This window comes from Urtica dioica, chromosome 12 (assembly GCF_054948205.1).
Source record: "Urtica dioica subsp. dioica isolate 48M chromosome 12, U.dioica_male_clone48M_v1_H2, whole genome shotgun sequence".
NCBI classification, from domain to species: domain Eukaryota; kingdom Viridiplantae; phylum Streptophyta; class Magnoliopsida; order Rosales; family Urticaceae; genus Urtica; species Urtica dioica.
The window spans coordinates 9671274-9698835 of record NC_142767.1 but is presented as its reverse complement, the minus strand read 5'-3'; the positions used below and the strand labels follow the sequence as shown (position 1 = coordinate 9698835).

The 27562-nt window shown below is 39.1% G+C and overlaps 2 protein-coding genes and 1 long non-coding RNA gene across 4 annotated transcripts; all 3 read left to right on the top strand.

Annotated features, from left to right (window-relative positions):
• The first annotated feature begins 1420 nt into the window (after positions 1-1420).
• Positions 1421-7628, top strand: LOC149378995 (glucomannan 4-beta-mannosyltransferase 9-like). Its single transcript, XM_089602858.1, has 9 exons — positions 1421-2297; positions 3095-3193; positions 3694-3946; positions 4998-5108; positions 6188-6324; positions 6393-6506; positions 6610-6809; positions 6930-7118; positions 7204-7628. The coding sequence occupies exons 1-9, from the start codon at positions 2025-2027 to the stop codon at positions 7364-7366; spliced, it is 1539 nt and encodes a 512-aa protein (XP_089458984.1). The 5' UTR covers positions 1421-2024; the 3' UTR covers positions 7367-7628.
• Positions 7629-9702: 2074 nt separating this feature from the next.
• On the top strand, positions 9703-12496 carry LOC149378994 (thymidylate kinase-like). Of its 2 annotated transcripts, none has more exons than XM_089603246.1 (7): positions 9703-9773; positions 10261-10311; positions 10582-10899; positions 10970-11081; positions 11150-11209; positions 11630-11734; positions 12146-12496. In XM_089603246.1, exons 2-7 carry the CDS (start codon positions 10274-10276, stop codon positions 12260-12262), a joined length of 750 nt encoding a protein of 249 aa, XP_089459372.1. In that variant the 5' UTR covers positions 9703-9773; positions 10261-10273; the 3' UTR covers positions 12263-12496. The 2 variants fall into 2 exon arrangements, with proteins under 2 accessions (XP_089459372.1, XP_089459373.1); XM_089603247.1 differs by lacking the exon at positions 9703-9773 and adding an exon at positions 9919-9950.
• Positions 12497-17541: 5045 nt separating this feature from the next.
• LOC149378993 (uncharacterized) lies at positions 17542-19385 on the top strand. The gene is made up of 3 exons (XR_016294279.1): positions 17542-17634; positions 18000-18094; positions 19071-19385. It is a non-coding gene; the product is annotated as an uncharacterized LOC149378993 (long non-coding RNA).
• Positions 19386-27562: the final 8177 nt, after the last annotated feature.

Genomic DNA, 27562 nt, shown 5'->3' with positions numbered 1-27562 from the left:
CAAACTTCAGTATTCTTCATTCACTCTTAATACATGTGTTCTGAAATTTATTTATTTTCTGAGGTGTAGCTAAATAGCTAATTTAAATTTAAAGTTATGAATTTGCAAGATAATTAATGTTTGTCTTAGTTTAGTAAAATAGTTAAAATGTGCAATAATTTTATTTCAATTTTTTTTTATCTCAAGATTAATTTTTTTTAAATGTAATAAATTGCTTATAATAATCGTCAAAAAATTTAATCTTGAAACGTAAATTTGATTACTTTGCAGAAAAGTTGAAACTTTGATTATTTTGCTAATCAATAAGTTTCAAATGATTATTTTGTACAATTTTTCTTTTAGTTTCTTTACATATAGTAAACAAAGTATAGTGAGCTACTTAGGCCATCTCCAACCCACACACTATAACATCAAATATGCCGTTTTTTTTCCTCCAACCACACTGCAAAACCAACACCAAATTTGCAGTGGTGTACAGTGCCGCGCCAAATTTGGCGTGGCACTGTTCACACGGCAAATTTTTTTTTTATTTTTTTTATTTTTTATATATATATATACATAACCTTACAAATATTTTTAAAACACCAAAATTCATAAATTGACTACAAAAATACATTAAAACAAAATAACAATACATAAAAATTTAAACATAGATTACAAAATTTAAATTAAACACACAAAATAAAATAAAAACTAAAAACAATAACATAATTTTAAAAGACATAATAAATACTTAAAACACAATTTGATAACCGGGAAAATTATTGGTAAGTACTAAATTATTTTAATCACTTAATTAAAAAATATCACCATTATAATTATTTATTGAAATATTTATTAATAAAGAGATTGTTTTGTTTTAATAATATAATAATGGTGAATAGTATTTTTAGTGTGAAATTTGGTGTTGTGGTTGGAGTTGGAAAAAAATTTGGTGCTAAATCAACACAAAAGTTGTGTTGAATTAACACCAAATATAGAAATTGGGTTGGGGTTGCCCTTCGAAAGAAAACTTTAATTCTGAGCAAAAAAAAAAATGTAAAAAGAAAGAAAGAAAACTTTAAATATGATTATTAGTTAATTGAAAGATTTTGCCAATTGCGCAGCATGCACCTTCTCAGACAACGATAGCCAAACAATCTGAAACAGGTTTCACAAACTTTGAATCAATATTATAAGTAAAGCAGTATAAATAAAGCTACCAAATACTTTGTTTAATCATAAAAATTAAAGAGGAATTCAGCAGCAGAAAAATTGAGAACAAACCTGTGTCGATGTGGTTTTCTTGACGAATGTGTGACTTAAGCGCTCATTGTATTTGGTCAACTGTCTGTGTTCAGATTTGACCAACTTTTTTTTTTCTCTCATAATAATATTTTCAGTTTACGTGTTTAATATGTCCCCGTGTTCATAACTTCAATACTTCATATATATAAATACACACTCAAGAACCTTATTTTTCTCACACTATCACACAGAATTTCTCTGCTCTGAACACAATAGAGATCTTGAGATATATATATATATATATAGAGAGAGAGAGAGAGAGAGAGAGAGAGAGAGAGAGAGAGAGAGAGAGAGAGAGAGGCTTTGTGTAACAGTCCTTGAAACCAAAAAGACACAGTACTAGAAGCCAATTAGGAATATTCACCACCAAGCTTCACCAGAGAAAGTGAAAAAAGAGAGAGGAGAAGAAGAGAGATTTATGGCATTCCTTTGATTTTAGTTTGTTTTTTATTTTTATTTTTATTTTATCTTCTTGGAGTACAAGTCTAAACTCTCCACCACAGTCCTTTCTTTCCTGCTTTTCCTCTGTCTTTCAATCTCTTTTCATCATAAAAAAGCCCATTAAGTGGGTCTGTAAAACCTCTCATTCATTACACCAAACACAGCCTCTCATCAAGATCTCAGACATAACTCACTCTCTCCCAACATAACGTGACACGCAAGCAAAGAGTGCAATAAAAACCCTTGTCACAGAACACACCTTAACTCACAACACACACACACACACTGTGAAAATAATGGACGGAACTGCGATGGGAATGGTTTGGGAAGAGGCAAGAGCTCCGTTGATAGTTCCGGCGCTGAGGATTTTGGTGGCGGTTTGTTTAGTGATGTCGGTGATGCTTTTTGTGGAGAAGGTTTATATGGGAGTGGTCATAAGCTTGGTGAAGGTGTTTAGAAGGAAGCCCGAGAACAAGTACAAATGGGAGGCTTTGAAAGACGACGTCGAGCTTGGCAACTCCGCTTACCCTCTCGTCTTGGTCCAAATCCCCATGTACAATGAAAGAGAGGTCTGTTTTTCTCTTCTTTAACTATCACATTATTATTATTTTTAATTGAGTTCGCTCGCATAATTCTAGTGTTCTATGGGCTAAGGAAGGTCATGAGTTACTCATCTTATAATTATGATTGATTTTGAGACGTGATATTTTAAAATAATGAGTTGACTCAAAATGACCGAACACAAATGATGAAAACGCTAAACAATGTTTATTTGGTTTCGAGATACTTTTAACATGATGTTAACTTGGAACAATCTTCTATAAAAAAAAGTGAGACTTATTAACGATAATTATTTTTTCTCTCTTAATTTTTCGGATTTTTTAAAATAGAATTTTTGTTCCGGCTATTGGCGAGGGAAAACTTTGAGCTTATGATATCGGCCTTTTTTTGGTCAAGGCCCCGAGTTTATAAAATAGGCATTCTATGATATTTTGCGTTTAATTTTAATTTGCATAATCCTTTGTTTATTTCTTAGAAGTGTAATAAAAATTAAAATTGGCGCTCTGTACTTTTTTATTTGATAAAATTGTTAATCTTATTTGAGAAATAGGGTCTTAATTGATATTAACACTATTTGAACTATAATTTACTGCACGTTTATGTAGCCCCTAAAATGACAAGCCAATGATACACTAAATTAAATTTCATTTTTATTATTATTAAATTCAATAGGATTAAAAATAAAATAATTTTTGTTAGAGAAAAACAAATTATTAACATATCGTCATGTTTCTCTTGATTTTTTTTCTTCAAATATTTTAATTTCAATACAAATTGAACCGTGATTTCAATACAAATTATACAGGTTTATCAACTTTCGATCGGAGCAGCATGTGGGCTATCATGGCCATCCGATAGAATCATAATTCAAGTTCTAGACGATTCGACTGACCCAGCAATCAAGGTTGGTCAATCTCTACACCCAAAATATATAAGAAAATAAAAACATGGGTACTAATATGTGTATTTCATTGAATAATAACAAGCAAAGAAAACGAGGTTACTAGTTGTCTAATACTTTTTTCTACGCATTTAGACAAAAGGAATTTATTTCCCGCACCACTTACCAATTTAAATTGCTTTAAATAAAAAATCCCCTCTCACTCCAGTTGTCAACCCAAATAAACTATTTCTTAATTTGTATTGTGTCCACATGATATGCGTGTTACATGTCATTTTTTTTTTTTGGAAACATAGATATGATATGAACCATAATCTTACCATATTCATGAATAAAAATAAATCAGAATTAGTACATTGGATTTGACCATGCAAACTGGTTTTGTTACTCTTCATTAACGTAATTTTTTTATTTTGATAAATTTTTATTTATTTATTTAAATTAATATTTAATCAAGGCACGTGTTAATGCGTATGAAATAATTGAAAATACTATACATACAGAGTTTGGTGGAGATGGAATGCCAAAGATGGGCAAGCAAAGGAATAAACATAAAGTACGAAATAAGGAACAACAGAAACGGGTACAAAGCAGGGGCTCTCAAAGAAGGAATGAAACATAGCTATGTCAAATTATGTGACTATGTTGCTATTTTCGATGCCGATTTTCAACCCGAGCCCGAATTTCTCTGGCGCACCGTCCCTTTCTTACTCCATAACCCCGAGATCGCCCTCGTCCAAGCTCGCTGGAAATTCGGTAATTTTTTACGCGACGTGAATTTATTATAATTATGACAATAAAATTTCCACGTATTTATAATTTAAAAAAAATCCAAATGACATCTTAAATATAATTTTTACTTGGGCTGTTAATATTGTAAGAGATTTTCAGGTAAATAACAATTATTTTAAAAAATTAAACTTAAAAAATAATAACCTCTTTTTTTTTAATTGTTGTAGATTTACCAAAGCTGCTCGAATATTTGTTTTCCGTTATATAATATTTTCATTTCGTAAAAAAATTGTAATGATAAATGCGTATTTACTAGATGCGCTTTTATTTTTATATTTATTATTTCGTTAATAAATTTAATATAAAAGCGCTGGTTATTTAAACAGCTTGATATTTAGAAATAAATAAAAATATGTAAATATATTAAATTATTTAGGTTATTTAGAAATATAGAAAAATGTATGATCGAAGTTTGTAACTCTTGTCTTGGTTGGTCCCATATGGGTCCAGAGTGTCGGTAGCTTCAATTGAACTTCATTTTATTTAATATTATTATTATTGGTCCCAATCATGGTAGTAAGACATATGCAAAATATGTTACACCATCAATTTCAAATAATCACTTGGCCACGCCGGTGAAAAAGACATGAACAATATATATGTAACAGTCAACATTCTTAATTATTAGGTGAAGAACTAACATCCTATTCTTAGATATGGCGTTCATTTGCTTTCCGTAATTGTTAGTTTATTAATAATAAACTAGTGCCTGTTCTTCTTTCCTTCTCATGGTACTTTGAAAAAGCTTATTTCATATAACATTGTAATCTAACTAACAAGAAAATAATAACCAAAATGAAAAAAAGAAAAAAAAAATTAGTACTTGTTGGAAGTGATATTTGGCTTTCTTGTGTTGGAAAAAATGAGGTTAATAAGTAGTTGAAACATGAGTGAGACTTAAAACCCACGACAACTAACTTTCTATCGTGACATTACTATTGAAAAACTACATGATATTTTCATTTGAATATACAATAATATATGTTTTTAACTAGATTAAATTAAATGAATGCAGTAAATTCCGATGAGTGCTTGATGACGAGGATGCAAGAGATGTCGCTGGATTACCATTTCACGGTGGAGCAAGAAGTGGGCTCCATGGCTTACGCCTTCTTTGGCTTCAACGGTAACAACCTAAAATTCTCAAACAAATTATAAGCGACTAAAAATTAGCTCCAAGAACTTGGTCAATATTTTTGGGGTTGTGCACATGCTTAGATTTTTTTTTTTTTATTTTATTTTATTTTTTATTTTATAGAAAAATGACATTAATTATCCCTATTTTTAGAATGATAAACTTTTATGTCTTTATTATATTATATGTACATACATTGCACACATAGTATAACACTAGAAAAGAACATTAATTTGAAGGGAAAAAACATGCATAGAAGTTTACCGATAAAAAATGGGGCAACCGCGTCTGAATCCCTCATGCCTTCTCAATATAATAAAAATATAAAAAATTAGTCAAATAACCCACCAAAAATCTAAGATTTGCTAGATAATTAATATTTTGTAAATAGTCACCTCAATTTATTTACGGCACTCAAAAAAACAAAACTACCCAAAAACATTCCCTCATATTTTAGGTTTTTTTTTTTGTCTTTTTGAGTACCATAAACAAGTTGAGGTGGTTATTTACAGAAAATTTACAAAATGTTGGTTATTATAGGGGAAATAGTGGTAATAATACTCAATGTTTGGTCAAAATATTACTTATATAATAAAAGTTTTTTTTATTTGACAAAAATACCACATGTTACGTTATTAATAAAAGTTTTTTTCTTTGGCAAAAATACCACTTGTTACGTTGTAGTGAGTCCATTACTACTCGGACCGTTAAGTTCAAACAGAAATTTTAACGGCAAAGTATTGACGTGTAACTAAATTTGAAATTTTGAGTATTTTTGCCAAAACCACTGCGTTCGATACGTCATTATCTCACTTCGTCATTCAAATCGATTGGTGCCTCTCGTACAAACAAGAAAAAAAAAAAGAATGAGTATATGAGTAGTATTTTTGTCTAAACATTGACTATTTTTGCCACCATTTCTCCGTTATTATATAAAACGCTATAAGTCAAATGGCTTTCTAGCTAAAAGACTCATAAAAATATTCCGTAGAAAATAAGGATAAAATAAACTTAAGACTCAATATACTCTAAAAAGTTTAGGGGCCATAGTACTAAAATGTTTAATTTAGGCACGGCGGGGGTTTGGAGACTTGCTGCGCTAAATGAGGCGGGAGGGTGGAAGGACCGCACGACGGTAGAAGACATGGATTTGGCCGTCCGCGCGAGTCTCAAAGGCTGGAAGTTTGTCTATCTTTCCGACCTTAAGGTACTAATCAGTTAAGCACTAACATACCTAATAAGTTGTCACAATCATAATGTTGTGCTATTTTTTAGGTTAAAAATGAACTTCCAAGCACATTCAAAGCGTACCGTTATCAGCAGCACAGGTGGTCGTGTGGCCCGGCTAATCTTTTCCGAAAGATGGCCATGGAGATCTTAACAAACAAGGTTCGCTTGTTGCCTATGTCGTAGATTTTTTTTTTTCCGGTCTCTATCGTACTACTTTTGCCTTCGCGCTAATCGATTTTCCCGCAAAATGTGCGCGCCGCAGAAAGTTGCGCCGTTGAAGAAGTTTCACGTGCTATACAGCTTCTTCTTCGTCCGAAAAATCGTGGCACACATCGTGACATTTGTGTTCTATTGCATCATAATGCCAGCCACGGTTCTGACTCCTGAGGTCGTGATCCCAAGGTGGGGATCGGTGTACATTCCTTCAATCATTACTCTCCTCAATGCGGTTGGAACTCCAAGGTCTATCAAACCTCTTTCGAATTTATTTATTTATTTATAAAGTCTCAAGTCCTAAATAGTCGAAAAGAAATTTAAATTTTATTGTAGCTCTTGACATGTTTTTTTTTTCGCTCATCGCAGATCAGCCCATCTATTGATATTTTGGATCCTATTTGAGAATGTGATGTCATTGCATCGGACAAAGGCGACTCTCATAGGCCTTTTAGAGGTAGGAAGGGTGAACGAATGGATCGTCACTGACAAATTGGGAGACGCTCTCAAGGCCAAAGAAAAGACTTTCAAGAAACCCCGGTTTAGGCTCGGAGAAAGGTACAAAGAAAACAAAAATACGCCTTTTTGGGAAATCAGATTTATATTTATTCACTTGGACAGTAAATTTGATTTGTTTCAACAGACTCCATTTGCTCGAGCTCGCCGTTGGAGCCTACCTCTTCTTCTGCGGATGCTACGATCTTTCATTCGGGAAGAATGGCTACTTTATCTTCCTATTCCTCCAATCATTCGCCTTTTTCATTGCAGGTGTTGGTTACGTCGGTACATTTGTCCCGTCCGCATAGTGCACGTTATTCTATTCTTTAGGCTGCAGATTTTTTCCGATAAATCAGTGTATTTTTGTGCTTTACTTTTTGAGTTTAAAAGGGTTGGGCAAATTATTATTAATTTTTTTTTACAATGGTCAATTAAATTATTTTCTGTTGATAATAGTTTATGTAATAATATACACAAGGGGGAAGGGAAATGCAGGGTCTAATAATTCATGTCAAAGCTCTACATTGAGATAAGATTGTAACAAACTGAATGAGGAATGTGATTTTGCTACCTAAGATACTTACACCAAACATTTTTTTTTTAATTCACATGTGTTTGCCGAATTGAGATTTAAGGATTGTAGATAGACAAGGAAGTCACCGTGCACATTACTAACCTAATTTATGTCCCTTCTTTTTCCTATGCTTTCTCATGAATACCTACGCCTCAAAAGTTTGCCTTGGATCCTTGAGTTCGTAGATACTTATCAAAGGTGCTAAAAAAAATAAAGTACTTTTATTTGTATTGATAGTTTCACTTGTGACAAATAATTGAGTGGGGTCTACTCATCGAATATGATATCTTAGAGCAGATTCTGAATTCTCATAGCGAAAGTATACGATCGATTATTGATTCACTAAATCGAAGTTAAGTTGAACGAAATTGATGCTTTTTTTTAAGGCAGTTTTGCTGCAGTGGGGATTGAATCCACGACCTCCACACAGGAGATGGTGTGGAATTACCACTAGGCTATCCTAGGTACCACTTGAACGAAATTGATGCTTAAAGTGTTAAAAACATATAAAACAATGTAAAAGAAATTAAATGTATTGTGGATTGTAGTGCACTTACAAAAGTCACACGTGTAAGATATATGTAAACTATGCAGTGGTTATATAAGAAAATTTTGGATAAATATTTGGACTCCAAGGCGTGACTGATCTTTGTAGAGGGACTATGATGCACACAAGTCTATCTTCACAATCACACACACGCGCACATCGTCGTCTAAGCAACGACGGAGCCACCTTGAGCCCGGGTGAGGCAAATGCCTTGAATGTTTAGAAGTTACAATTTTTGCTCTATAAATTTTAGCATTTTTTATATTTTGTCCCAAATTTATATGGTTTTTTCTAGTTTTTCAACGCTAATTTTTTTTTATCTTTCAAATTTGTCCCTACAACTTGATTTTTAGTCACTGCATCTAAGTTATAAGGTTTATAATATTAATTTTCGCTATATTACCTATAGAAATTCTAAAATTTTGTTCAATTTAAAAGGTATCTTATTGTACTATAAAATAATTATAAATAAAGTTGTACAAAACCTTTAGTTAGAGGTTTTTAATTATAAATATAAAGTTGATTTTCGTATAAAAGAAATTAAAAAAAGGATTATTCCTATTCTATGACTTATACCATGATTTTGGACCAAAATCTACTAAACCCAAATAAATCTTAAATTATGACTTAATGAAATGAGTAATTACATATTTATCCTTCATATTTAGTTTATTTTTATTAGTTAATTAATAAAACAAAAACAATTATTTAGTTTATATTATGAAAACAAACATCATTACAAAAACCTGGAGATCAGCCTTGGGAATCTCCGACGCTGAAGCTCCTTGGAACGACGGTCATGGCTGCCGGAGAGCAGCCCATGGCCATCCCGGCGGCGGCGACCTCGAAGTGTCCGCCGGAACAGCCCGCCATGGATTCCGCGTAGAATCTCGGGATTCTGGATAATTTTGAAAAGTTTCTGAAAATTTCTGAGTTTTCGTTGAAGATTTATTGACATTGATGTCAATAAAAATGCATATTTATTGACATCAATGTCAATAAATCTTCAAAGGAATTTTCCAGAATCGTTGAAGATTTATTTATTGACATCATTACAAAAATTTTCAGAAACTTTTCAAAATTTTCCAGAATCCCGAGAATCGTTTTTTCTTTGTTTTTTAACTTCAAAAACCACAGAAATTCAACGACTTAAACACTTTGAATAAGATCAATTTTTTTCATGAAAATCTCTAACCCTAAACTGAAAAGACGAACTGAAAAGCGAAAAGAGAGAGAGTGGAAGAGAGCTGAACCCAAAACGAAAAGAAAGTCAAATAATTAAATAAGAAAGAAAATCAAATGTTATAAAAAATAAGGATATTTTTGTATTTAGTGAAAATAGGTAGTCATAGTTTAGGATTTATTTGGGTTTTGTAGATTTTGGTCCAAAATCTTAATACAAGTCATAGAATAGGAATAATCCCATTAAAAAAATATCAATTCTAAAACAAGGCTGTTAACCCACTTGAAATGAGATATCTTTGGGCCTAGCTCGGCCCGAAGTAGTATTTGCTAATACTTTGTTTACTAAGCCCTGCGCGCCAGAGTTTCCCACGGTTTTGCACTTTCCCCTCGTTACTGGAAATCGGGATCGGTAATTTTAAAGCTTCGGTTTTGAATTTATAGTTTATCAGTTCTGATTATATGATCTCATTTCTGAGTTACTATTCTCGAGTCGGTGTCTTATGTTTTCTTCAGGCATTTTAGTGTCCAATCTATTCGCCGTTCTACACGTTTCAATATGCAATTTGCTATAGTCATATGAATCGGAGTACGCATTGCAACCGAGGAATTCGACGCGAGTTTTTTTATTTTTTATTTTTTATCATTGTTTGTTTGGGTTGAATCTTGAAATCAAAGACTGTATATTTGGTTATGTTTTTTTCTCATCGATTTTATAACGAACAGTTGATGTGCAAAAAGATGAAAAAAAACTAGTAATTTTATTTTTATTTTTATTTTTAATCATTGTGCTTACAAAAGACTGATTTATGGGTGCTCCTTTAATTCTTTTGGAAAAACTATATTATGTTTCAAGTTGAATCAGTTAATTGATTTTTTATTTTTATAAAAATTTGTAGGTTCTGAAGATAAATGGTCTATGCCTCTCATCTCACTGTGTTTAAGCCTTTGTAAGTTTTCTTGCTTGGCGCTTCATGTATACTATTTACTGATTTTCCTTTATAGCTCTATTCTAAAACTGTTGTTGCAAGTAGCGATGTGTGACAACTTATTCACCGAATTAAATTCTATAAATAATTTAGACTTATCAAGCTGAATAGGTGTATAACTTTGAGTTTTTTTTAATTTATTTAATTCTTCTCAAGCTACTGATAATTTCTTACTCAACTACAGATTGTACCAGTGAACGATTAATTATTTTTTTTTCCCGGGAATTTCAGGACGATTGCAGCTCTAAGATATTCACATCTCCAGTTAAATTATTCCTGTAAAAGCTTTACCAAAATGGCGAGTAAAGCAAGCAGCGAGTCGAGAGGTGCATTGGTTGTTTTGGAAGGCTTGGATCGTTGTGGAAAGACTACACAGTCGAGTAGAATACACAAACACTTGGAAGGATCGGGTCATTCGGCTGAGTTATGGAGATTCCCCGACCGGACTACAAGTGTTGGGCAAATGATATCTTCCTATCTCTCAAACGAATCGCAACTTGACGATCGAACCGTCCATCTTCTCTTCAGCGCCAACCGTTGGGAAAAGAGGTTTTGCTTCTTCTATTTGCTTTCAATGAACCATTGGGTACTGAATATATAATGTAGTTTCTGTTTGCAGATCACTGATGGAAAGTAAGCTCAAAGCTGGAACTACAATAATTGTTGACCGTTACTCTTATTCAGGAGTAGCTTTCTCTTCTGCCAAAGGACTAGATATCGATTGGTGCAAGGTGGTGATGTACTCTATTTATTTTTATATTATCCGCGGCCTTAAATTAACAAGCATGATCATCTGCAGGCTCCAGAAATTGGTTTATTGGCTCCGGATCTTGTACTTTATCTTGATATACCACCCGAGGTATTTCTTCTCTAAGAGACCTAGCCGTTGAATTATTTTTGGAAATTGTTTTCGTTGATGTTAGGGTAGTTTTGCAATTTTTCATAGCCATAGGTTCAATTTATATGTTTCAAGCATCTTTGTTTTAGGCTTAGAAGCCAGAGAACTTCACTGTTTGCTTGCTTGTTTTGCATATGAGATAAAATCATGCTCGAACTCCCAAACCCTTCAAAGATTAAAGGGTAGTTACATAAAGAATTAAAATTCCGATATATACCGATGAGCTTTGATGTAATGCGTGTAATATGTAGTGAACTAATACGCGCAGGCCTCGTATAACATCATTTTATTTGCAATTTCATTTTCATTGTGTTTTCCAGTTGAGATCAAATCATTTTCTGATTTTCTTCTGAATCGATATATTATTTTATCACTTGCCAGAAAGCTGCTGAAAGAGGGGGTTATGGAGGAGAGCGATATGAGCAGCTTGAGTTTCAGAAGAAAGTTAGACAAACATACCAGGCTCTCCATGGTTCTTCTTGGAAGGTAATTCTTATCACATTCTGACATGCCATATTATAGGCCTCATTATTATTATTTTTATTAATTTTTGTATAGCTCTGATTCCTGCTTATGATATTAGATACGTAGCAACTTTACACTTTGTACCCTTTTTACTTACACGCCCAACATTTAACGTGGATGTGTACTGGAAGAGTAGTGAGTCTATTTTCTGTCCTTTCTAGCGTTTAATTAATGCCACATATATATATTTTTTTAATTTGATAAAGAAGACAACCACGAACAAATTTTCATTTCTTCAGTGTCCTTGATAGATTGTTGTTTATAGCTACTAACAAAGTGGAGACTTTTTTGCAAGAAAGACTCCAAGTTTATTGTCTGCCAATTTTTTTTTTTTCTTGGTTGGTTTTCGTTAATGAATACTTGTTATTGCAGATAATAAACGCCCTCCAATCCGTGGAAGATCTTGAGAAGCAATTGAGAGAGATCGTTTTGGACTGTGTCGCAACTTGCAAAAACGGGAAACCCCTAACCTGTCTCTGGCCAGGGTGAAGGTTTCAATATTTAAAGACATACTAAGATTTTACTGTGGATTGGTAATAGTTTCTACTCAATCGATGAACCGGATTTTCTAATTTACATATAATTTTCTTGGAACGAAGATGATCATCTTTGGTTGGAGTTCATTTTGTTGAGAAAGCAGATACGTAAAGCTTTCGCAACGATCTTTGAATGTGTGGTATCAATGACGAAGCTGTTTGAGTTGCAATTATTATTTTGTTGCGATTTTTACGCGCGCACGTGCACGTGTCGCTCAACTAATATAGTGAATTAAGTACGAGTGTCGATCCCACGAGGAACAAGCTTAATTAACAAACAAATCAACTAGCACGAATTGAACTAAAGATGAGATGAAAAGATGTCACAAATTATTGACAAGTTCGAACGCAAATAATTAACAAAATACTCAAATAAAAGTTGTAAGCAGAAAGAGAGGTTAAGGACCAAGGCTTCACGGGTTTATTCAACGGTTTGGATACACGAATTTGACGCACAATCAATAAACAACTCACTACTCTTTGCTAACCATATTCACAGAAATAATATTGCTAAATCTCTCTCGAGCATCTAACAACCTATGTCAAAATTAGGAAAATCTTCTCTCGATCTCAATCCCTAACAACAACATGCATTCACATCAAGAGCATTCACATCGATCTCAACCTATGTCAAAATTAGGAAAATCTTCTCTCGATCTCAATCCCTAACAACAACATGCATTCACATCAAGAGCATTCACACGATTCTATGGCAACCTAACTATCTCTAGCCTAGGCATGCATCATAGTAATTCAAACCAAAACGCTAACAACCTAATCTTTCTCAAGCATCAAGTTGAAGTATAAAATCATGAACAAGGTAGCTAATCTCGATCAAGCATTAAAAACGGATTTGAATTAAGCAAAGTAGTAGAGAATGAAAATTGAACTTCAATATATTAAATCATATCCATAACCGAATCCTAAACCCGCTACGCCATAGTCCTTAATGGAATTAGTTCATTGCGTAGCAAGAAAACAAAAATAAAATAAAAGAATAGGAAGAAGAAGAAACCAATAATTAAATACTCAATTGTAAATTAAAATACGGGAGTTCAAGAGTAAAGGAGAAGAATAAAACTGTAATTGGCGTGAATTGATGAAGAACGGCTCTGCTCTTTTTCTCTATCTCTCCCAAACACTAAGTGAAAACAATAAAAAAGTGCTAAGATCCTTAAACAAGAGGTTGAGAAGTGTATTTATAGGCTTAGGTCGAAATTCTTGTGTTTCCTCTAATTTTCGGAGTAGACTGGGTAATAAGACTTGATCCGACGGCTCAGATTGACCCAGAAAACGCGTTTCCTCTTTTGGTTTCGCGCACCTCGCGGTGCGCGGTAGCTAGGTCGCGGCGCGAGGTAGATCTTCTTGGGAGGTCGCGTTGCGCGCTTGACGCTCGGAGATTTTCGGCGCTAAAGTTCTTCGACTTCGCGCGCGCAGTCTGGGGGTCGCGGCGCGAGGTCAAGACTTCCATACCCTCGCGGAACGCGCAAACTGCTCGGAGATTGTCCGAGATGATTTCCAGACCTCGCGGCGCGCGCTATGGGGTCGCGGCGCGAGGTTTGGATGTCTTCTTGACTCATTCTTCGTTTTTGACTCGTTTTTTATCCCGAATGCCTCGATTTGTACATATTTGCCCAGAGTATCATAGAAATCCCACTTTTGACCTGAAAACCTTCAAAACACACGAAAACCTCAAAACTACTCAAGAACATGCTCGGATTAGTTGCGATGATAGGAGTTTTCTACGCACGACACGCACCTATTAAATACCCCCAAACTTAAGCCGTTGCTTGTCCTCAAGTGACAAAACAATAGACACAAAACAAAAACAAAAAAGAAGAAGTTACCTACACTAAACTGGTAAATCTCAATGTTTTACGTGAAATAACTGACTCCTATTTGCCTCAATTTCAAACCTCTAAACTTACATCGACACGGAAATCCATGGTTTTAAACTCTAAGTCAACTACCCAATGTAAAAGAATTCATACAAGTTCGTGTTAGCTCAAGCCGTTTGCAATGTCTTTTTGTCTCGATTGGCTTTCGATTCCTAAGTCTCGTAGTCTTTCCCAATCCTAATATGCGATCACAAGAATCGATTCTTGGAATGATAGTTTATTCGATTCGACACACCATAAGCCTTCTCTTCACCATTGATCTCCACTAATGCGTACATGTCATTCCTAGCTCGTCAATAGGTCTTAAAGGCTTGTAATGTTTAGGCTAGGGTCAAAGGTATGGAATGGAATTTTTAGTGGCTCAAACATCGACCTTAGCGACTCAAATCTCTCACAATCTCACAACCCTCATACAAAGCTCATTCACTCGTCCCCACGTTCTTGGCATCACTTTCGCCTAACATGAACGTTTTCCTCAAACACATTTCCCGTGTTTTCCCCCAAACTTCAACTCAACAACAACAAGCGACAAGTCTCTTAAAACAAAAACATAGAACACCACGCCAAAATAATATGACATATATAAACATTTTTTTTCTTTGTTTTTTTCCTTTTTTTTCAGATTTTTTTTTGCACATAACAATATAAATAAACACCGGCGTGGTCGATGAGCGTGGGAGGGCGTGGCAATGTCGGGAGCGAGCGTCGGGCACGCTTGGGTCACGACGATGAGGCGGCTCGATGCATCTACAAGACAAATATATATACCCAAAATTATTCAACCAACATTCGATCATGGAGTATGTTTGTAATGACCCGTTCCCCCAAACTTGAGCCTTAACCCTTTTTTTTTCTCATTATTATGCATGAATTCAAGCCTCGAGTGATCAAAATTTCAAGCATAATTTCGTTTAAACATTTCATCGAACACATGGTGGGCGAGCCAAACTAACCAAGTAATTGAACAAGTGGCCACAAATTGGCTCGACCCAAAGCACCAAAACACTCTAACTCATTGGTTAAACACGAATCTAACACCAATTCATCAACAAAAACGAGTTTGAAGAATTTTACCTTGTTTTCTTGAAGAGGTATTGAAGAACACACAAAGGTAAGCACGAAAATGGATGAGAACTTTCAAGCAAAGTGATGATCAATGTGATGAACGTGTGAATTTAAGTGTTGTTGTGCAAAAAAGAAAAAAAAATCGTTTAAAGAGAATTTTTTTCTTGAGAAAACCGGAGAAGAGTTGAGAAAAATGGTTTGGTTTGTGAAAATGCGCGTGAATCAGCTTTTTAAATTTGAAATTTTCGGGACCTCGCGCTGCGCGGTCCATGGGTCGCGGCGCGAGGTCAGCAGATCCGAACACCACGCGTTCCGCGCATGTTGCTCGGAGATGAAATTTTCAAATCTTCGCTACCGCGGGCCGCGCACTGTGTACCTCACGGCGCGCAGTAGCGTTTTTAAAAAAAAAAAAATTTAAAAACAACGTAAAGGATAAGACAAAGACACTACTACAAATTAACATATTGGGTGCGGAAGGGCATTAGGTGCGACATGTCGCACCTAAGCTAATATTAGGTGCGACTTGTCGCACCGGATACTCTACCAGATGATAAAAAATTTCGCTAATTTTAAGTGGTATCCAGTGCAACACTGTCGCACCGGATATGTTTTTGTCGCACCTACTACCATTAGGTGCGACAATGTCGCACCTAATATGTAATGTATAAACTTTTGTAACCGCTCGACTTGTGAATTTGAATAAAATGGACGAGTTTTAATTCAAATTCTTGTTGCATATGAGACGTCCTTAAATTTTAAATATCTTGGAATATGATAATATTTAAGGTCGATGAAATTTCGGAATGAGAATATTCGAGTAATCCAATATTATTATTCGAAACATACTCGGAGATTTAAAAAAAATCTCAAGAGTAAAGAATGAATTCCGAAATCCCTTAAATATATTCAAAATAACGAGAAATAATAATAATTTTCTCGGTTATTTTTCAAGATTATTTTTAATTAATTAAGGACAGGATTGTGAGAGTTTATTTTGAAAGGACTTATATGCAATATTTTGAAGGACGAAAGTGAAAGAAAAAGAGAAGCTGGGGTTGATTTGAGAGAGTTGTGGCAGGAGGGGATTGGTCCACGTATGCACGCGTGGCAATAAATGAGGGTGCCACATGGCCACTTTCTCCTCAAATCCTTGCCACCTCACCCTTCTCTCTCTCTTCTCTATTTTCTTCTTCTTCTCCCTTGCTTCACTCGGCCGAAACCCACACACGAGCAAACCAGGACAAGCGAAAAAAAAAGAAGAAAAGGAAAAACTTTCGGCCGCTCCTCTGCTCATCGCCGACAACCATCATCACCGCCATCACCCTCGTTCTTCTTCTTCTCTTCTTCTTCCTCTCCTTCGCGCGCCACCACCCAGCACCGAGCTCCACCGCGCGCTCCGGTCCGAGGAAGCACAGCACCGCCGAGCCCCGATGTCGCCACCGCCACCTCTCACTCGCCTTCCTCTCTCTTCCTCTCCTTCGCGCGTCACCGATCGCTGAGTCATCGCGCGCGCTCCGGGTCGAAGAAGAAAGACGCCGCCGAGGACCGCCGTGACGCCGGAGCAAGGGAAAAACACCGGGAAGGACGCGAGAACCCTCCGAGGAAGCTAATCTCACGGGTTAAGGTGAGAATTTCGTTTCCTTGAATGAAAATCTCATGAGCTAGGGTTCTTAGATTCAAAATTGGGGATTTTGGATCCGGATTGAATTCAGTGAAATTGATTGGTTTTTATCGTTCAATGAACTCGATTGATGTTGTTTGTAACCTGAATTTGAAGTTTTGATTCGGATTTTTCCTAATTTATCCGAAAATGATGAACTAGGGTTTGAATTGGGGGTTTTTGATTTCGGGTTCGATTTCGGTGCAATTGCTCGGTTTGTTATGTTGTCTGAGCTTGATTATACCTGTGTTTGAGGCTGTGATGATGATGATATTGAGATGTTGAATTGTTTGGTTGAGTATGTTGTTTGGCCGTGTGATTAGTTGGTTTGAAAGCTTGTTGTGGTTGTGATGATGTTGTCTTTGAGTGCTAGTTGGCCGTGTGGCTTGTTTTGGCTATTTTGGTTTGTCTGTTTTGTGGATGATATCTCTGAGCCTCGGTTTGATATGTTGGGATCGTTGTTGTGTTAGGACGGTTCCGGTTAATTGGATTTGTGTTGAGTTCGTTTGATTGGATTATGGGTTCGGGTTTTGAGTTATGTGATATCGGAATTTGGTTTTAAGATGTTAACTCGTCGTTGGGTTCCAGGTTTGATTTACAGACGTTGACGGACGGACGGGAACCAGACGAGTCGAGAGCGTTGGGATTAGCCTCTGAAGATCTCAAGTTGATAGAGTTATCGAAATAAAGCTCGATTAACTCGTGAGTTTTAAATCGCTTACAGCGTTTAAATACTCTTATATATGTACTTTCAGTATTTAAATAAATAATTTAGAATTATTTATTTAATAATGTTTATGAATTTAATTTAATTATTCGTTTGGAATTCTCGGTTATTTTTAATTTCGGATTATTCGATTTATTTAAGACTCGTGATTACTTGTTGAACGTTATCTCGTATCACTCTCGATATGGGATACGCGAGTCTTGAATAAACCTCCGAAAAACCGGGGAATAATAAATTAAATTCTCGAATTCCGAACCGACTCTAATCCCGACAACGAACCCTATTATCTTTAAGTAAACTCGAATCCAATAACTAATGGATGTTCAACTCCGGATGCTAGTTCCTCCGACGTTTCGACAAGCGCCAGGTGCCTCAAAGAACGTGTGAAGCAAGACGTCTTCAGGACTTGTCAAGCGTTCTATCGAACAATTCCGGGTAAGTATGGAGACATAAGTCAACTACTTACCAAGGGTATAATCCTGCTTGTTTGTGCATATGCTTGCTAGTAAACAAGAGTAGGTAAAGGCCTAAAAATGAATAAACTCGAAAGTTAAGGCTTCGGCCACTCTTGCTTGAAAACTTAGCTCGGGTTCGCCCGTTAGGTTCAAACGCTAACTTGAACCAGCCTTGCTTGCTTTGTGTGTGGTTAGACTTCTCTTCTAACTCTAGGAAGTAGGTTAGAATCGAGAGGACGGAAGAGCGATAGACTCTCAAATTCAATCGAGAGTAGAAAGTTCGAAAGTCACATTTCGAGCTTTCAACTTAAAACACTAAACGAGCTTCAAAGGGAAACAATAATTTCTTTCGGGGTTTATCCCATCACGCTCTTCCGTATATAAGTTTAACGTGTACGCTGCTAGCTGCAGTGTACCCAAACTTTAAACTCGTGTCGGTGGTACTCACAAGTCCCTGACTTGTGCTTGGCGGGCCATGTCGGTCCGTGCGCCGAGTACTCGAAGCAATGGGTGAAGGTCGCGCATCGCGAGCTCATTGCTTGCTGGAAGACTCACCGGAAGCTGCCTTGAGCACACCGGGGCGTAGTGGGTGATGGTCGCGGTTCGCGAGCTCACTATGCCAGAGACCAGTGGCGCTGACGTCATGATGAAGGAAGTACCACTAGTGGATCCCAGACATGTGTAAAACTTAGATCGGTTAACGACTGCTGCTCGAAGTCGGGAACTGGTCTCTAGTCGGACCAGAGGTTATAGCAGTGTGGAGTGTATAACCTTGCGGGACGGCTAGTATTCTAGGATGCGCGCTCATTAGTCACTTTTAGGTGATAGCTGCATCCTGCATTCTTGTTTGCTTGTTCGCACGTCATATGCTTTGCATTAGCTGCTTTTCTTCCATAGGCTAGACTCCCGCTTGCTGAGTCATTCGACTCATAGTTTTATGTCCCTTGGTAATGTAGATAAGGGCAAGGCGGCAATGTAGACGACCGAGAAGGAAACTGAGACGGAACGCGTATCTCTTGACCTACGGGCTATGGGTTCTGGCTCGGGAAGTAAACCTCTATATGTATAATGTTTTGAATAATATCGACTCTTCCTTAAATAATATCCCGTGTATATATGTAAAGTCGGGAGCTTTTATGTACATATGTATGTATGTATAAGGGTCGATATACGACTTCTAGTTTTAAAGAAAAACGAAAAATTTCCCGAGATTTCCGATAACCACTTTTGTTGTAAACGTTTCCGCACTTTTAATAATATCGTATTTCATATGTTATATGTTTTGTAAATTATGTATTTACTTTAAATGTTTTGTTTACATTATATTATTCATATATGTTATGCTCCCGCTACGTGATGTTGGTTCCGCCGAGTCGCGGCTTGCGGGCGAGGTGACGACGCTCGCGGGTCGTGACAGATTTTGTGGTATCAGAGCCCAGGTTTAGCCGTTTCTGTAGACCTGAGATACATGTTCTGGTTATGGGAAAGTGTTGGAACTTGTGCTGACCGTTGGCCTGTCGTTTTGGCAGGTGGAATGGCTCAAGTGACGATACTATCCTACCCGGAGGCTCTCGCATCTGTTCCTCCTACCGCTCCGACTTTCAGCGGGGTGAGGGGTACACTTACGTGGGTGCGATGGATTGGTACTACCATCGAGTGGATGGACGCCCTTGCTATCCCTGAGATGTTCCGTACTAGTATTGCCACGACGCTCTTGCAGGGACCAGCCTGGACTCGCTGGACCCGGCATGTAGCGCTGGGTAGTCTGTATCGATCATGGGACATGTTCCAGGCCATTATGGGGGCCACTTTTTCAGCCCAGGGGCGCACGGATGAGTGGAACGAGTTCGCTCATGGTTTCTTTCAGCTCGACTTCGAGTCGATCGCTCAGTACGAGGATCGATTTGAGGAGGAGATCGTGACATCTTGCCCCTTTGCTTTGGAGGACCGCCGACAGCAGTTTATCTTTCACCAGGGGTTACGACCCGAGTACAGGTATCCGATGCTGTTGTGTTGCTGCCCGTCTATGGGAGTTCTCCGAGCGCGTTTGGCGTTTATGATTCAGTCCCAGGTAGGATGTTGGATTCCTCCAGGTTACGAGCCTGCCCCGCACCCAGCTTATGCGCCAGTACCACCAGCCCAGCCACCTCAGGCGCCGGCACCACCAGCATCGCCGCCGCACGCGCCACCGCCACCGCCACCACCCGCACAGCCGCCTGCAGCTCCTCTTGTTATTGTGATCTCTGACGACGAGGAGAGCGAGGTGGATGACGATGAGGATGAGGATCCCGTTGAGGATTATCCTCTTATGTGAGGGTGTGTTTAGGCTTGTTGTAGATAGTGGTGGTTAGTTTTTTGAGAGGTTGGTTTCGAGAGGTTGATAGTTGTTGTACATGTTTTTTTTGATCTAGTAGACTAAGCCTTGTGAGAGCTAGTCTACCTGTAGTTCTTTTGTTTAGCATGTGTACGTGCGAACTTGATGTTGAAAAGCTGGTTGTATCTTTTGACATGTATGTATGGATGTAGATATGGTTGTATATATAAAATCGCGCTTTAGTTTCAGTTGATCATGTGTTGTTTGTATGTCTCTCGCATTCCGGTATGGATATATGAGTAACCTTGTTTGTTCTCATGTGTAGAACTGAGGAAATATGTCCGGACAAGACCCGTCTCCTACCGGAAATGCTACGGCGGCAGACCTCGCAGAAATGCGACACGCCTTGGAGAGACAGGCTGCTAGCGCAGCACAACGAGATCAGATAGTTGCACAGCAACTTGAAGCTCAGAATCGCACGATCACTGAACTTTTGACGAGATTAAATGCGCCACCTCCACCAAACCCGGAGCCTCCTGCTCAAGATGAACGACGTGAACATCCACCGCCAGCACGCGTGGATCCCCTGGAAGAGCTGAACTTCCGGATCCCTGATGTCGTTCCCCCGGTAGGCGAACCGGTGTATGAAAGATTTCGGAAGCAGAAGCCTCCGCAGTTTGGCGGTAACGTTGACCCTGCGACAGCCGAGAACTGGATCAAGAGGATTCAGCAGATTTGCAACTATATGCAGCTGTCAGATCAGGAGAGGGTAGCGTGTGCCGTGCACCAGCTGGAAGACGAGGCGAGAGGTTGGTGGGAGGTCGTAGCGTCATATGAGGACATCCACACGATGACGTGGATTCACTTCCTCAACTTGTTTCACGGAAAGTATCTAAGCGAGGCGAACCTATCGAACAAGGTACGCGAGTTTATGAACTTGCGACAGGGCACCCTGTCTGTTTCCGAATATACGGCGAAGTTCGATACGTTGGCCAGGTTTGCTCCTTCCTTGGTTCCCACTGATCAAGCTCGCAAGATGAAATACATGCACGGTCTGAACGTGGAAATTGTGAGCCAAGTGGATAGTGGCGACACCGGACCCCGTACTTATGCCAACGCTGTGCAGAGAGCGTTACGCATTGCTGGTTGGCGTGAAAGTGAGCGAATTCCTGAGTCAAAGCCGGTTGCAGCACCGTCTTCTGAACCTGCTAAAACGGGGCAAGGTAATTCACAAGGAAGAACCCGATCTCTTTCGCGATGGGAGAATCGGCAGCAGCAGAGGTCTGGTAATAGGTTTCAGCAAGGATCGAATAACCGATCTCAGGCGAGTTCTAACAATCGCTCGCAGTCCGTGAACCAGAAGAAGAATAAGGCAGACAATAGACGCCCAGGGCCGTCCAACAAGAAGCCCAGAAACTTCGGGAACCAGCCGTCGTCCCAGTGCTGGAGATGTGGCGAAGTGCATGATGGCGACTGCTTTGCTCGCACGTTGACATGTTTCCGATGTGGAAAAGTAGGTCATTTGTCGAAAGTCTGCCAGAGTTCAGAAAGAAAGGCTCCTGCACCAAAGGAACAACCAAAGGCTAATGCTCGAGTCTACTCTATCTACGAGGATGAGGTTCGTGCAGGGTCCTCTACTGCCGTTACAGGTCAGATTTCTGTAGCCTCTTTCTCCGCATATGCATTGATAGATTCAGGAGCCACGAATTCTTTCATTGCATCTAGAAGATCTGATCAGTTTAGTAGAAACAAAGAGACCTTCTCGTATCCGTTTGTTACGGTTACACCCTCGGGAGAGAGATATCAGTCGCTATACTGGTATAAAGATGTGCCTATTCAAGTTCAGGATCGGGTCCTTGAAGCGGACCTGATTGAACTAGAAATGGTTGACTATGATGTAATACTTGGAATGGATTGGTTAAGTAAGCATTATGCAGTCATTGATTGTAGAAAGAAGTCGGTTTTGTTTCAAGAACCGGGGCTTGAACCATTCCAGTTCCAAGGTTCCTCTCGGAAGTTGGAATTTCCCGTGATATCGGCACTTAAAGCGTTGAAGATGATGCAGCAGGGATGTGCCGGATATCTCGCGAGCGTTGTGGATACTGCGAAGGCGACCAAGCCACAACCGCAAGATATTCCTGTTGCGAGGAACTTTCTGGATGTTTTCCCAGAAGATCTTCCAGGTCTACCTCCTGACCGTGAAGTCGAGTTTAATGTAGAACTCCTTCCAGGAACAGCACCGATATCGAAGACCCCGTATCGGATGGCTCCGGCGGAACTGAAGGAACTTAAGACGCAACTCCAAGAGTTATTGGATAAGGGATTTATCAGACCGAGCCATTCGCCATGGGGAGCGCCAGTCTTGTTCGTCAAGAAGGCAGATGGTTCGTTACGGTTATGTATCGATTACCGTGGCCTGAATCAGGTGACAATAAAAAACAAGTATCCGTTGCCGCGCATTGATGATCTGTTCGACCAACTTGCTGGAGCAACTGTGTTTTCGAAGATTGATCTGCGATCAGGGTACCATCAGCTGAAGGTTCGGGACGAGGACATTCCAAAGACGGCTTTTAGAACTCGTTATGGTCATTACGAGTTCCTAGTTATGTCTTTTGGACTAACCAATGCACCTGCAGCGTTTATGAACTTGATGAATCGAGTGTTTGAGGATTTCTTGGACAAGTTCATCATCGTGTTTATTGATGACATCCTGATTTACTCGAAAACCAAGGAAGAACACGCGCAACATCTAGAGATGGCTCTGACAAGACTACGAGAAAAACAACTGTACGCCAAGTTCTCAAAGTGTGAATTTTGGCTGGAGCATGTTGTTTTCCTTGGTCACGTAATCAGTAGCACAGGAATCATGGTAGATCCGACCAAAGTGGAAGCAGTGAAGCAGTGGAATCAGCCGAAAACGGTAACCGAGATAAGAAGCTTCTTGGGTCTTGCAGGCTACTACAGGAAGTTCGTAGAAGGATTTTCTAAATTAGCCATGCCGTTAACCCAACTGACCCGTAAAGGACAGAAGTTTGTCTGGTCTGAGAAGTGTGAAGAAAGCTTCCAGGAGCTGAAGAATCGTCTGACCACGGCTCCAGTGCTCACTATTCCTCAGGGAGCCGACGGATTCGCGATCTACTGTGATGCCTCTAAGCAAGGATTAGGCGCGGTTCTAATGCAGCATGGTAAGGTTATTGCTTATGCCTCCCGACAGCTGAAGGATTATGAAACCCGGTACCCTACGCATGATCTGGAACTCGCAGCAGTTGTTTTTGCGCTTAAAATATGGCGACACTACTTGTATGGGGTTCATTGCGACATTTATACGGACCATAAGACGCTGAAGTATCTCTTCACCCAGAAAGAGCTGAACATGCGACAAGGACGCTGGTTGGAACTTCTGAATGACTACGACTTCGAGCTACATTATCACCCTGGTAAAGCTAATAAGGTCGCAGATGCGCTCAGTCGTAAGTCGGTAGTTTCACTAGCAAGTCTAGTTGAGACGTCCCTCAAGCTGAAGAAGGATGTTCAGCAGCTGGAGCTTCAGCTAATCACGGGAAGGATAGCTGCGCTCAGTGTGCGACCAATGTTGCTGGAACAGATTAAAGACGGTCAGTACGCAGATGAGTATCTTCTCAGCAAGATGTTTGATGCTCAGAATGACGCAGAAGGTAAGTTTACACTGGACGAGAAAGATGTTCTAAGGTGTAACGGGAGAGTCTGTGTACCGTCCGACGAAGGAATCAAGAGACAATTGATGGAGGAGGCTCACGGAACGCCGTATTCCGTGCATCCTGGTGTGACTAAGATGTACCAGGACCTGAAAAAGGTCTATTGGTGGCCAGGAATGAAGAAAGATGTAGCTGCATTTGTTCAAAGGTGCTTAACTTGTCAACAAATCAAGGCAGAACATCAGAAACCAGCAGGAATGCTTCAACCCCTAGAGGTTCCGCAAAGGAAATGGGAGCAGATAACGATGGATTTCGTGTCAGGTTTGCCAAAAACCACTGCTGGTCATGACTCTGTCTGGGTTATTGTTGATAGATTAACCAAATCAGCTCACTTTCTACCTATCAAAACCACTCACACGGTGGATAAGCTTGCTGAATTGTATATCAAGGAGATTGTACGTCTCCATGGAATCCCTAATTCAATCGTATCCGACCGAGATACTCGGTTCACTTCCAAATTCTGGAAGAGTCTACAGGAGAATTTGGGAACACGATTGAAGTTCAGTACTGCTTTTCATCCCCAAACAGATGGTCAGAGTGAACGCACGATACAAGTGTTGGAGGATATGCTTCGGGCGTGTGTCTTAGACTTCCCAGGCTCGTGGAGTCGTTATCTCCCTTTGGTCGAATTCTCCTACAACAACAGCTACCAAGCGACAATCGGAATGGCGCCCTATGAAGCCCTCTATGGACGAAAGTGTCGCTCTCCAATTCATTGGGATGAAGCTGGCGAGAGCAAGCTGTTTGGACCTGAATTGGTAGAGCAGACTACAGAGGCAATCAAGACGATTCGAGCCCGAATGAAAACATCTCAGAGTCGCCAAAAGAGCTATGCAGACAAGCGGAGAAGACCGTTAGAATTCGAAGCAGGAGAGAAAGTCTTTTTAAAGGTTTCCCCGATGCGTGGTGTCATGAGATTCGGGAAGAAAGGGAAGCTCAGCCCGAGGTATGTTGGACCTTTCGAGATTCTGGAGCGAGTGGGCAAGGCAGCGTATCGCCTAGCTCTACCACCGTCGATGTCCAACCTCCATGATGTATTTCACGTATCGATGCTACGGAAATACATGTCTGATCCTTCACATGTACTGCAAGATCAAGAGGTTGAAGTTTCTCCTGACATCAGGTATGAAGAATCAGCCGTCGCAATCCTAGATCGCAAGGAGAAAGTCTTAAGGAATAAGACCATACCTTTGGTCAAAGTACTTTGGAAGAGTCACTCTACAGAAGAAGCTACTTGGGAGCTTGAGAGCGAAATGCAAAAGAAATACCCTTCCTTGTTCTAAGTTTCGAGGACGAAACTCTTTTAAGGGGGTAGGGATTGTAATGTATAAACTTTTGTAACCGCTCGACTTGTGAATTTGAATAAAATGGACGAGTTTTAATTCAAATTCTTGTTGCATATGAGACGTCCTTAAATTTTAAATATCTTGGAATATGATAATATTTAAGGTCGATGAAATTTCGGAATGAGAATATTCGAGTAATCCAATATTATTATTCGAAACATACTCGGAGATTTAAAAAAAATCTCAAGAGTAAAGAATGAATTCCGAAATCCCTTAAATATATTCAAAATAACGAGAAATAATAATAATTTTCTCGGTTATTTTTCAAGATTATTTTTAATTAATTAAGGACAGGATTGTGAGAGTTTATTTTGAAAGGACTTATATGCAATATTTTGAAGGACGAAAGTGAAAGAAAAAGAGAAGCTGGGGTTGATTTGAGAGAGTTGTGGCAGGAGGGGATTGGTCCACGTATGCACGCGTGGCAATAAATGAGGGTGCCACATGGCCACTTTCTCCTCAAATCCTTGCCACCTCACCCTTCTCTCTCTCTTCTCTATTTTCTTCTTCTTCTCCCTTGCTTCACTCGGCCGAAACCCACACACGAGCAAACCAGGACAAGCGAAAAAAAAAGAAGAAAAGGAAAAACTTTCGGTCGCTCCTCTGCTCATCGCCGACAACCATCATCACCGCCATCACCCTCGTTCTTCTTCTTCTCTTCTTCTTCCTCTCCTTCGCGCGCCACCACCCAGCACCGAGCTCCACCGCGCGCTCCGGTCCGAGGAAGCACAGCACCGCCGAGCCCCGACGTCGCCACCGCCACCTCTCACTCGCCTTCCTCTCTCTTCCTCTCCTTCGCGCGTCACCGATCGCTGAGTCATCGCGCGCGCTCCGGGTCGAAGAAGAACGACGCCGCCGAGGACCGCCGTGACGCCGGAGCAAGGGAAAAACACCGGGAAGGACGCGAGAACCCTCCGAGGAAGCTAATCTCACGGGTTAAGGTGAGAATTTCGTTTCCTTGAATGAAAATCTCATGAGCTAGGGTTCTTAGATTCAAAATTGGGGATTTTGGATCCGGATTGAATTCAGTGAAATTGATTGGTTTTTATCGTTCATTGAACTCGATTGATGTTGTTTGTAACCTGAATTTGAAGTTTTGATTCGGATTTTTCCTAATTTATCCGAAAATGATGAACTAGGGTTTGAATTGGGGGTTTTTGATTTCGGGTTCGATTTCGGTGCAATTGCTCGGTTTGTTATGTTGTCTGAGCTTGATTATACCTGTGTTTGAGGCTGTGATGATGATGATATTGAGATGTTGAATTGTTTGGTTGAGTATGTTGTTTGGCCGTGTGATTAGTTGGTTTGAAAGCTTGTTGTGGTTGTGATGATGTTGTCTTTGAGTGCTAGTTGGCCGTGTGGCTTGTTTTGGCTATTTTGGTTTGTCTGTTTTGTGGATGATATCTCTGAGCCTCGGTTTGATATGTTGGGATCGTTGTTGTGTTAGGACGGTTCCGGTTAATTGGATTTGTGTTGAGTTCGTTTGATTGGATTATGGGTTCGGGTTTTGAGTTATGTGATATCGGAATTTGGTTTTAAGATGTTAACTCGTCGTTGGGTTCCAGGTTTGATTTACAGACGTTGACGGACGGACGGGAACCAGACGAGTCGAGAGCGTTGGGATTAGCCTCTGAAGATCTCAAGTTGATAGAGTTATCGAAATAAAGCTCGATTAACTCGTGAGTTTTAAATCGCTTACAGCGTTTAAATACTCTTATATATGTACTTTCAGTATTTAAATAAATAATTTAGAATTATTTATTTAATAATGTTTATGAATTTAATTTAATTATTCGTTTGGAATTCTCGGTTATTTTTAATTTCGGATTATTCGATTTATTTAAGACTCGTGATTACTTGTTGAACGTTATCTCGTATCACTCTCGATATGGGATACGCGAGTCTTGAATAAACCTCCGAAAAACCGGGGAATAATAAATTAAATTCTCGAATTCCGAACCGACTCTAATCCCGACAACGAACCCTATTATCTTTAAGTAAACTCGAATCCAATAACTAATGGATGTTCAACTCCGGATGCTAATTCCTCCGAC

Excerpts from the sequence above, each read along its gene's own strand:
- LOC149378995 (XM_089602858.1), top strand. The coding sequence starts at position 2,025 with ATGGACGGAACTGCGATGGGAATGGTTTGGGAAGAGGCAAGAGCTCCG. Across the intron at positions 3,194-3,693 it reads CGACTGACCCAGCAATCAAG|AGTTTGGTGGAGATGGAATG; the intron begins GTTGGTCAATCT and ends CTATACATACAG. Across the intron at positions 5,109-6,187 it reads CGCCTTCTTTGGCTTCAACG|GCACGGCGGGGGTTTGGAGA; the intron begins GTAACAACCTAA and ends TGTTTAATTTAG.
- LOC149378994 (XM_089603246.1), top strand. The coding sequence starts at position 10,274 with ATGGTCTATGCCTCTCATCTCACTGTGTTTAAGCCTTT. Across the intron at positions 10,312-10,581 it reads CTCACTGTGTTTAAGCCTTT|GACGATTGCAGCTCTAAGAT; the intron begins GTAAGTTTTCTT and ends CGGGAATTTCAG. Across the intron at positions 11,735-12,145 it reads TCCATGGTTCTTCTTGGAAG|ATAATAAACGCCCTCCAATC; the intron begins GTAATTCTTATC and ends TTGTTATTGCAG.